The sequence below is a fragment of the Pygoscelis adeliae genome, unplaced genomic scaffold (genome assembly GCF_000699105.1).
Source record: "Pygoscelis adeliae isolate BGI_AS28 unplaced genomic scaffold, ASM69910v1 Scaffold124, whole genome shotgun sequence".
Taxonomy (NCBI): domain Eukaryota; kingdom Metazoa; phylum Chordata; class Aves; order Sphenisciformes; family Spheniscidae; genus Pygoscelis; species Pygoscelis adeliae.
The window spans coordinates 6,430,441-6,442,537 of record NW_008824791.1 but is presented as its reverse complement, the minus strand read 5'-3'; the positions used below and the strand labels follow the sequence as shown (position 1 = coordinate 6,442,537).

At 37.8% G+C, this 12,097-nt stretch overlaps 1 protein-coding gene across 1 annotated transcript in view; it reads left to right on the top strand.

Moving 5' to 3' along the window:
- The window catches only part of CADM2 (cell adhesion molecule 2), a 193,035-nt gene that overhangs the window by 141,174 nt on the left and 39,764 nt on the right, over nt 1-12,097 (top strand). Inside the window, exon 8 of the mRNA XM_009323959.1 lies at nt 6,378-6,497. Coding sequence (XP_009322234.1) covers nt 6,378-6,497 — 120 coding nt within the window. The remainder of the gene's footprint in view (nt 1-6,377; nt 6,498-12,097) is intronic.

Sequence of the window (12,097 nt, the reverse complement as noted above, 5' to 3'; positions counted from 1 at the left end):
AAATTTATCCTTTTACGTTCTCTGTATCACCTGGTTTTAGCACAATTAGAAATTAAGAAATAGTGCATTACAACCTATCTGTTTTCTACAGTACAAATGTTGCAATTCATATAATCTGCCCCACCAAAACTGAACAGCAACAGGTGAATGTATTGTAAGATACTACATTATGTCACCTTTTATTCTTCTACTTCACTGAGAGCAAGAATAGTGAGCTTTTTAAATGGCTAGACTGGTGACAAACGATGAGACTGATGGACAATGAAATGGGAGCGTGTTCCAGCATCTCAGGGCCTTCATTGCAAACTTCTCTTTCTGTTTCAAGGGAGCTGCAGCTAGAGTGCTTTTGCTGATCACGAATTCAGTGTAGTGGTGTGGGGAGAGAAATGGTCCCTAAAGTAAGCACTGAGGGCTTCAAAGGTCAAACCCTACATTTTGAAAGTTATCAGCCACTAGTGCAATACTTAAATGGTCATGTTAGATGCTTTCCTGTGAAATCCTTGATTCAGGTTTCCTGTGGTCCCTATGTGCAACTCCACCAACTGTGTATGCAGCAGACTACTCCAGTCCTCAGGTGACAAAGCCGTATTTGTGGCAACATCTGTGCTGTGGAGAAAGGTCATGTTTTTCTAGCCAGAAAAAAAAAAAAAGAAAAAGAAAAATGCCTTTTTTGTGTGTTTACTGCTATTCTTGGAATTTTAGCAAGTACTCATGAGCATTATAAAATGCATAGACCCGGTGCCCACTAAGTCCCAAATTCTGTTCTGTGCAAGGGGAAAGATTCAAGAGGAAGGGTGGGGGCTGCCTCCGCTCAGCACACTCTGCTTGTTAGAGTCCCCATGGAAGGTGGTAGAGGTGGGTTTTATCTAAATATCCCTCCCCAGCTGCCTGACCCAGGGCCCCACAGCACTGCGTGAGAGCTGGCCTGAGCCTGGGCAGCCACACTTGTGGGAGGAGGGAAGTCGCAGAGCCGGTCATTGCTCTCAGCCCTGAGAACTTGTCCTCCCTTAACATGTCCTTCCTTCCACATTAGGCACTTCCTTCCCATTGCTTCTTTCTTGTCACCTGCCTGAGAGCCACAGCTCCTTGTTTTCTGACAGCTCACACACCTGTCCTGAGCCCAACCTGGCTTTACTGGTGGAAAATCAGCCTTTCACACACCCGTGACAGCCTTTCACACACTCTGGTGCACAAAATAAATAAGATATTCAATAGAGGAGTTGTTTCAAGAGAATTAAGAGCAGTTAACTTTTTCTTCAAATTTCAGTGTCAAATGAGATGGCACAATCAGAAATAACTTGCTACTACACCTTATTTTTTCATATTCATCACATTTTTTATTTTGTTATAAGCAATTCTGGTCGGAGCATGTGTTGTAAAATGTGCCATAGTGTGATATCAGGTCCTCATTTTAAAGGATGAACTTCTAAGTGATTTGGGATGACACCATGTTGCCAATATTAAGTACTAATATCGATATGGGCTTTGTTCTTTTGAGTTATATTCTTAACTTTCGAAGGATAGAATTTGGGCCAGGGATATGTAGATACCAATTTTTTGCTTGGCTCTTTGGAAACAGAAGGAGACATTGTCTTTTTTTGCTGTAATTTTGTAATGCTTTGTCCTCCTTCATTTGCTACTGAAACCTATTGCTTTTGAAATAGGAAAAAAACCCCCACCAAACTATCAAACTTTCTATAAGAAGAGAGAACTATTGTTCTTCCCAGTTCCTAACTTAGGAAAAAAGAGCAATGAGATCAAAATCCTAGTATCTCCTAACACTTGTTTTTTTTCCCTCTGTCCTGACTGTGCAACCAGACTATGTTTAATCAAACTTTAACGAGCTGTCCCATATCTTCTAACATTTACTATCATCTACGGGCCCATGAAACGTCTTAGAATCATGGGACTACGTGAATTTATTTTCTTTTCTTTCTAAGCTGCCTAGCCATTTTAGCCCAGCTGTATGTCTTGCATTACGAACTCATCCACCGGAAGTCTCTAATGGTTTTGAATAGGGACCTAGATCTACATTGAGCTTTTGTTAAAAGGGTTTGGATATTTTTTAATGACATCTGATTTGCTAGCAAAAATGTCAAGCACATAATTGCCATTTCAGAGTTTCATAAATCTGAATCAATTAGTAAAAAGAACCCCTTGACCTCATGTCCGTGAGCCTTCATGGTCATTCAGTCTAAGTGCTAAGGAGCTATTGGCACATGATAGTCAAGCTGAACGATCCTTTTGTTCAATCCCGCCGTCAGAGATTTCTCAGAGCAAGGCTAAATGCAGCTCCCTTTGAATTTAAAACCTTGCTAAATTATTTAGTACTACATACCACAGACTGATTAAATTTTGCACAGAGTAGTGAGATTGTTTCCCAGGTAGGTCATCACTCAGTTCAGTTTACCACTTAAAATTTCTTTCATTCTCAGTCAAAATACAGCAAGGGCCATCCATCATTATCACTTTGTCGTTTAATTTTTCTGTCAGCCTTTGTCAAGCTTGAAACAAAAGCCTTTACATTTTTATCAACTGCAGCTATTGTTGTCTGAATTGTGCTCAGTCATTTCAGAATATCGGTTGTGTTTTTACCAAACAAGTCAAATATTTTCAATAGGTCAGATCTATCTTTCACATAAGCCTGCTAAACCAAACAGAACCATTGCTCATTTCTTTGGAAATGGAGAGTAAAAATGCTTAGGGCCAAATCGGCAGTGAGAGTAAATTGTCCCGGCTCCCTGCACTTAAATGGATGAATGTCTTCTGCCTCAGTAAGAAGAATGAGGCGTCAATTCGAGAAAGGAGAGGCGAGCAGGAAATTTTGATCAGGCAGGGCTTGCCAGTGCTTTGAGCCGATCTTGTACAATGCTATTCTGCCACTCATAAACAGACTACTTCTGTGCCTGTGCTAAAGAGCAGCCTCCAGACCAAGCCATGCGTTGCATGCTCCTCCTTTTTCTGCTGTCTGCTTGCAATCAGCCATCAGATTACCTGCTGTCTGCCTTCACCTTGCCAGTGATTGTGTAGCTCGATGGCATGCTAACAGACAGTAGCGGCCATGAAGAACGCCTTTCTAAAACCTTCCCCATACTTTTCTCTGCATCCACTGAACTGTGACATTACGTCAGGTCTTCACTGAAAAGAGAGTTCTTGGCTGAGCATTTGCGTCTCAGCTCAAACCCATCTCTGCCGCTAGAGTGTGGTTAGGAGCCCGTCTCTTTCATTGAAAATCCAGTTCAGGTCTTACCTGTATAACCTGTGGGAATATATGTGAAAAAGAGTTGGGACTAGAGTCAGTAAATCCCCTTGGCATGAAGTCTAACCCCTTTTCAATTTCCAACAACTTTTATGGGAACAATTAGTTCTCTGTGAATTGTTTGTATTTCAGAGGTAGCAAGGTGATGAAATGAATACCAACTTAAATACATTATTGAATTTTTGACTGAATATCTGTCTGTCAACAAACATTCATTTTAGGAGTGAGATTTCAAAATTAATGGTGACAATTATTGCTTGACTTCTAGATCTCTGAACATGGCTTTTCTATCTTCTCTGGGTCCCCATCTGCAAAATATAGCTATTTGCTGCTTCACAGGAGGCTAAGGATTAATACCTTAGTATTACTGAAGTAGCGATCTGGTGCATTGATTTGGGTATGTCTCCTTGAATTGAAAAGTTCCACTCTACAAGGTCTCTCGGTCATAATGATCCTCGGGTATGAACCCGGCATTTCTGGAGTCCAGCGCAGACTTAGATTTCATTGCTTGGGCAATGCAGTGCTCTTCAGGCTGCTAATTCCTGGTTGCTATCTTGTACTGTAGTCTTTGAGAGCAAGTAATTGTAATGCTGTGAGCAAAGCAGACCAACTGCAGTCATTTGCATGGTGAATTTCACCTTACTCTGCTAAGAGCGAAACAAAGCCAATGCTATTGCTTGTATTTGCGTTTCTTTTGAGAACACGTTTTCCTTTGAGGCTTCTGACAAGCTGCCATTTTGATGTTTGGCATCAGAGTTTGTGACTTTGATCAGGAAACTAATTTCTGCACAAGTTTTCATTATTCTTGATCTGATCAGAAAAGATGAATCGATCACATCTGTATTAAAACACTGATATATCCTTGTTCTTGTTAACTAGTCTGTTTCCTAGGTAGCCTTTCTTTTAACATAAGAAATCTTGTTGGAAATACTTCAATCAGAAGAGAAACCAGAAAGCAATGAACTAAATTCACCAGTGACTCATTTAAGCTATTATGTGGTAAAATAGGTAGACAGTGTGTTTGCAGAATGGAAAGCACTGTCATAAAACCGTAACTGTATTTGCCAGTTGCAGTTAACTTGCCATTGCATAGCCTTAAGTAAATGGCATATTTTAGAAAGATAATTAATGGAACCATAAGTCACACTAATTAGGTTTTACATACAAGACTGATTTGTAAAGCTTTCCTAATAAACAAGGCTTTGCTCTCCTTAAGAAGTAGGTAGTTTTTTTCTGTTTGATTTCATTTTTAGCAGATACTTATCAGGGAAGGAGTTTCCCTTTATGAGAAGCAATTGCATAGATCAGTATATGTGACATGTATCTTTTTAACATGTAAATTTATGTCTAATGCTTGTTATACTCAGTTCTGTTTAATTATTGTGGTACTCGCGCTCCAGGTAATGTTACCATATTTCCTGGTGATTAATGTGGCTACACTGTGGGGTTTTTTAAAGGCCTGTTTTAGTTTTTCTGTCTTGGGAATATTTTGTACTGTGAAACAGATTAAATATCAGTGTACAACAGATGAAAGAGGGATCTCATGCTGTTTTCTGATGGCTTCAAAAGTGGAAAATCCCACAAATGTAGATTCCGGAGAGAATAGTGCTGGTGATTTTCAAAACCAAAAGAATACAGAAAATTGTAGGTGACTCATAGATGTTAACTGACAAGGAGACTTTTAAAGTGGCAAAATAATCTGTCATCCAGTATGAAAATAAAGTAAGCGTGCTAATTTGAAGTCTTAGAAGAGTAATTATGCAATGCTGAACTCAAGGACCCTGTGTCTGAAATGTGTTCTGCAGGGCCCAATACTGTAAAGCTCTGAGCTACTTCAGCTTCCGTTGATTTCAGTCAGAATTGATGGTACTCAGAGACCAATTGCATTTCTTTCCACAGCAAGGGAAGACAGATCGTGGGTCAGCTTTTTACTCCTTTATTGCATTGAATAGCACCCTTCAGAAATATTTTCACTGAAATCAGTGTGGAATGGGTTACTCACCATCAACTGCTGAGAAAGTACTCCTTTCATTTTAAACCTGCGGTATAAATAATCTGAAAAATGTCAGAAGCTTTTTATGCCCTCACAGAAGTGCTTTTCTCTAGTTCTCTTCAGGGCTTTTGTTTGTTTGTTCTTTAAGACCTGCAATCACCTTATAAGCAAAGTGATACTGGTCTTTATTGCTTTTGGCAGTGTAATCAAAGTATTTTCTATCTGTACATCTGGTTATGTTCTACTCTGTACTGGAGCATTTTGCAACAGACGTTGTTGGTTCCTCTGCAACGAAGCAGTGGCACACCTAAGCCTGGCATACCTGCACTTACCTGATCAAAAGCTGAAGGGTTTTGTAGGATGCTGTCATCAGGGCTATGCATTTTTCCTGACTTGTATACACAGGGTTTTTAATAGTAATAGTATTAACATTTCTGATTTTTAGTCCTAAGCTGTTTTAGACAAATACTGATGTGTGTATTAACAATTAATTTTAAGCGTTAAGGATGACTGAAAGATGACTGTGCCTGCTAATTAGGGTAAAGATTTTGAAATATACTCTGCTCTGGATCTTAGCAGACAACTGTGTCTTAAACAAATGTGTGGGAAGAAGAAAAGCAATCTGGAAAAAGCAGCTTTTATAGTTAGTAGCATTTTCTCCCCTTTTTCCTTCCATTGAGTCTGTCTGAAAGTGGGTGTTTTAACATACAGCCATTTCTCGTTAACATGTGTGTGTTTATTTTAGCATGATGGTGTTGTTTTTTTCATCTCCCACTCTGACACAGCATGTTTCATCCGTATATGGTTTCTACAATATGAGACATTTAAAATGGCTCAGTGAAGAAATGGATTCTTGTCACTTAAACAGTCACTCTCCAGATCTGTGGAAACTTGGTCATTTTAACAATGTTTTAAATTCCGTATGCTCGAAGATTGACTATAAAAATTGAGAGTGATATAATGTCAAGAATTTAAAGGTACTCTTGTACCTGTAATAATTTATGTTAATCATGTTTTAATTTAGTCATTTTCAACATACTTGTATTTACAAATTAAACCACTATTATGGTTCTCCTTTGTTTGCATGATATGATTTTATTTTATATTTTTTTTTCCACTCACCAGATGTTTTCAACACTTTGCTTCCCACTACTGTCATCCCCTCCCTTACCACTGCAACAGTCACAACCACTGTAGCCTTAACAACCAGCACAACCACATCGGCAACAGCCATCAGCACCAGAGGTACAGTATGCTTCTTTGTTATGGCCTGAAAAACACATTATAAATAGGAAATTATAGGTTTGATTTTTAAGAAGGGTAGGAATTGATCAAGAGAGGGTTCAAACACTTTAGTTCGATATATATATTTAATAGAATAATCCACAGGATGGTACATGGTTAAGAAAGATTTCGTATGACCTTGAATATTTTCTTTGCTCTAGCAGCGTGTATGTGAACTTTGACAGGATGCTTAAATTATTTGTATACATTTGCATTTAATTTTTTTAAGGTTAGTAAATTAACTTTAATGTAAAATGCAAGCAAGCTATTTTTAAATAAACATGACCTTTTAAGACTGGTTATTTTGGGTGCTAATGTTTAAAACAAGCTGGGTGTCTCGGCATTGGAATTACTGTTGATGCAATCTTGCTTGATAACAAAGAGGCAACGCATTACATCACCCTTGTTAGTCTTTTACAATTTAAGGTATTCCTAACTTAGGGGTGTCTTTATCTTACCAGAACTAGAGTAAATGAGCTGGAATTTCTCTCTCCCCTCCCCACCCCCCATCCTGTTGGGTTTTTGTCTGTTACAGCTTTTTAAATGTTTCTAGTAATGCTTTGCTTTGTTATGAACAAAATATAAAGTTTAATTTTACTGTTGTATTCAGTGACTGATCCGATAACCGTTCAATAGCAAAGACGAGTGTGTAAGGTTTCACAGATTACCATCTTCTGGGTAGCTAGTAACATCTCACGGTGAGTAAAATGGCAGAAGGTTCCTATGTGGTCTGGTGAAGGCTTTCATGGTGCAAGGAGAGAGGAAATTATATTCACTTACCACACTGCATGTGTTCACATGATGAGGTATAATTATCCCAGGAAAGTTAAGACAGAGTTATGAAATCTTTTCTTTCTGGAAGCGTTGTTGCGAGTCAGTTGTAGTGACCTGCCTAACTTGCAAGAATAAGCTGAGCTAAATGCAAGCCCGTTGTGTGATAGTATCAGATCACACAACTTTTTCCTCCATAGGGCATTGGTATTTTAATATTGTGGCCTTCATGTAATAAACTGATATCAAACCTGAAATTACTTTTTTAAGCTTTAATATTACTTATAGTGTGAAAAAAAAAAAATTGTTGTTTTAGTGAAAAAGAGAAAGAGTATTATAGTAGTCCTTTCCCGCCAGAAATAAAGGATAGACCATGGAAAACAGTCCAATGCTCACAGGTCTGAGTAGTTGCAAGAGGAACGTTTCCTGAAAAGGAACAGAATGACAGGAATGATCATGTCTTTATAAGAGTGTTTTGAGTCAAGCAGCAGAAGCTTCCCAGCTTTCTGAGGGTTTGGATACTGGAAGGACAAAGTACTTGTTGTGCCACGTTGGTATTTGCTGTCCTTAACGAACTATTTTCTTCTTCTTGTTGTGTGGTCATAACTAAACTATGTCGCTGTTGTGATTGTATGTTTAGTGTACCGATGTCATTAAGGCATTGCGTTACCTCCTCAGTGTGGTTTAGGGCCTCATTTTCCTTTACTCTGAAGTGTTCATTTTCACCATTTGTGTGCCTGGCATCAAGAGAAAGATCTGGAAAAGGAGAACCCTCTTCTAAGCTTCAGCTCTAACATGTATAAGAATGCATGTAATTTGATGGTACGGTAACAAAGACATACTGCTTTAAGAGAAAGTAAAAGAAGGAAATCTGGGTGAAGGTGATCAGTCACTAAAACATGAGCACTCACTTTTCCCAGAAAAAGAAATGAATGCAGCAAAGTGGCTGAGAAGATGAGACCACTTCAACCTCAAGGAACTAGTAGATATGGTCTCTTGGGCAGGCAATCTAAGAGACAAAGGAGTGCAGGAAGACTGTTTCTTTAAAAGCTTGTATTGAAATAAAAATGGCAGTATATCCCAGTGCAAAGGAAAAATAGGACACGTAATCGACTAATGAAGTTGTCTGTCTAACAATCTGAGAAATCAAAACCCACAAAAATATGAAAACAAGAGAAGATTACTATAAGCATAAGTCATAGAGTATATCAGTGTGGAAGAAACAGGAAACCAGGCATAAAATTAGAAACAACCAGATGCAAAAGTAATGGCAACTAGCAAGGTGTGAGAAATTTAACAAAACAAAAGGGTTTAGAAATACATTAGATGAAAGACAAAAATAAAGAAATGTAGTGATCCTATTCATGAATGATTAGGACAAGGCTGAAGTAATTGGTGTTTTATCAGCAACAGATGACAACTGGAGTGCTGTTTCTAATAAGGGTGTTGCGCTGAAAGATGACCACAATAGAGACAGATCAAAGAACACGGACAGGAAGTTTAAAGATATGCTCTGCAAGGATGCTGAAGGCACCAGTTTGTTTGGTTTTGCTTTCAAAAAAGAAAAGTCAGTATGACTCTGAAGAAGAGTTATTTTCCAAGTTCAAAGGGAAAAACAAATCCACTGAATTAGTGCAAAGGCATTTAGTGGGGAAACTTTCTAAATGCACAGGAGGCAGTGATGCAGTGTAGCTATTGAAGTTCTATGACTTCATCCTTGCTTTCTTTAAAAATGCTTGATTTCCATGGCAGAGGGAAATGGACAAGATGCTCTCCTTAGGTCTCTTCCTCTCCTATCTTTCTTGGACCTATAAACAATTAATGTTCACAAAGTTACAGTGAATGTTGTGAAGGCAGAGTACTGCCATCCTGAAATACTAGACTGAACCTTATCTAGATTGTCAGAGCACCTACACACCAGAGGTACAAGCAGCATAAGAGCCATTTTGGAGAGGATCAGATTTTCAGTAGTATCTGTTTCTGGCTGAGCAAAAAGTACCATATAAACATATTTTCCTTTGACACTTCTGCTTCTTATTCCAATAAGATTTTTGACATGAAGGAGTATATAAGGACATAAAGTTGAGAAGCTATTCATATATTTTCAACCTTCAAAACAATTTTTTGTTGTGTTTTGGCTTCCAGGTACGTTGGAAGCAGCATTTCTTTTTATCTTACTTTATTGGATCTTGTTTGATCATGCCTTAAAGAAACAGAAGTTTGCCCCAGATCATAGGGTAGTACATACTAATTAATAATATCCTTGAACTGGATTTCCAGTAGCTGACATAATAGTCTTGCTGGATGAATTTCACTAATTCTATTCTAAAATTATGACTTGAAACTTATGAATCACCTCAGGTAAATTTTACAAGACATTCATTCCTGTAGTCTGCATGACTTTTACACAGTGCACCTTGAGGATATGTTACTCCCTATCCAGTCACAGGAGATGTCTTTACAGAAATATGAATCAGGATAGAAAGAGCCCAGAAAGTCTGTAAATCTAAGGCATTTTACATTATGATGATTGTACCTCATCATTACCAAAAGCCTGAATTAATGGGGAAAAAAAATTCTCCAAACCACCATCAGTTAATTCTGGAACTGTGTGACCCATCTCTGTCTTAATTTGCATGGCATTTAGTAAACAACATGAAAAAAGTTACTGATCCAGTTGGATGACAACATGATAATTCATAAACATCCTCTTTAGTCAAACTTTTCACTTTCTCAGACAAATGTATGCTTGCTTTTGTGCTCAGTCCTTCAGGAATTAATTATTCTTTTACTGGTACATTACCTACTAACTCGAAAAATCTAAACACAATTTGATGCCAGTGAAAAGTATTGCCCTTTATATATTTGTCAAGGGTATCTTAAAGCCTAATAACCATGATGAGGAATGTACGACAAAATGAGAATAAAATGTATGAGAAGAAACAGTTCTAGAGGACGACAGAAAGAATAATTATACACTGTATGAGTAGTTTCCTTTCTATCAGATTTATGTAATGTTACTTGTGAAAGCTGTGCATGGATCCATGCGAGTGTTCCCTTTTGTGACTGGGAAGAGGCACAAGAGGATTGTGGATTTGCCCCTAGCAGTGAAACAAGGGATGCCTCCCTTGGAGAAATTCTTTGTTAGCATAAAGTTAATTTAGATGGTTCTGTGCCAATCCTTCAAAGTCCTGTAGATGGAGAGGGAGTGTGATTAACAGTCTAGGAGAAGCCACCTCAAGTCAGAACAGCTCTGCGTTTCTGGATTCACAGAGGAGAAAAGCTTGTGCACACAAACGTACATATAAACCTCCCACAGGCTGGCATTATGTTAATCTCACACACACACACACTCTCACACACTGCGATTTTTTAAATTTAAATCCTTTTCCTGTCAAGAAAAAAACAGTCAAAGAGGTTATAAAACTTGTTAATTTTGACTTATTATTGAAGATTGAAATCTCACCACCACCCCCTAAATAGGTACAAAATTAACATTGCAAGAACATCCCAAACTCAAAACATAGATCCATTCAGTTCAATTGCACGTATCAGGGTGATTCAGTCTCAGCTGACTCACTTGTATAATGACTGTGCCAGAATGTTCAAAGCTTTATATAGCAACGCCTAAAAACATCTCCAAAAGTCATTGTGTATAGCAGAGATATGATGCTGCTCCCAGGCAGCTGCACTGTGAAGTTCAAGAGTATATTTAATAGTCAGGGCGACCACAAAGCCAATGAATGTACACATTTATATATGAATGAAATCCCTGCTTTATTATAGTCCACTTTGCTTTTATTGTTTTTGGCTCTGCTATAAAAGAAAGATTTCTTAAAGGAGATCCATGGAACTAAATCTAGAAGAAGAGTTTACAGTGGGAGTAAGGAAGGGTTTGAGGATGTGATCATTTTGAAAACTATTGTGAATTCAAGTGTGAATATTTCTATTTAATAGCATAAATTTCAACAATCTTAGCTAAAAAAATTACGTTACTTTCTTTTTCTCCCATTTTTACCTTGGGGGCGGGGGGGAAGACTGGAATACCTGTTTCATTATAGGCAGTTTATATGCAGAAACTACTTGAACAGTACTTGTAGTCCTCAGGTTTTTCGGTATCAAAAAAATGTTAAGCATTACCAGTTCTTTCCTTGTGATTTCATTTTTCTTTCACATAATCTGATTAATATAACTTGGCACTTTGAGATATTGACAGAGAAAGAAACAACAAAGCAAGGAAAAGGTGTAGAATATGTGAGGGACAAGGGAGATAAGGGTAGACTTATATCTTAAATATTGTTGTGTATGCTTACTTGCATTCAACTCTGATAAAAAAAATGATTGTTGTCTAATGTTAAAAGCAGTTTTGTATGACAGCATGCTAAAAGCTAGTTGTTTTATATACTACGTTATAGCTGTAGCAGTAACATAAAATCTAATTTGTGTCTGTTTTTGCTCAAACCAGGTAAGAAAATTATAACTTTCTGGTTTTTATTTCTTCTTTCTCATTTTCCCTTCCGTTCCAATAATCTCCTACTGGCTTATCCAACTTCTAGATTTCCCAGGAGGCCAAACAATTTGAGGTTCAAACCAACGTTCTTTAGATTTTTTTTTTCCACCAGACATTCAAGTAAGCCGTTAGCACCCATCTTGCAAGAACTGCCATCTCTTGATTTTATAATGACTTCTTTCATTACCTTTATTTTTCATTCTGCTTGTTTCCCAGCTGTTTAGAATGTGTGCTAATAAATCATGGTAAACCTAATTTAGACCATGATGAAATCCCAATC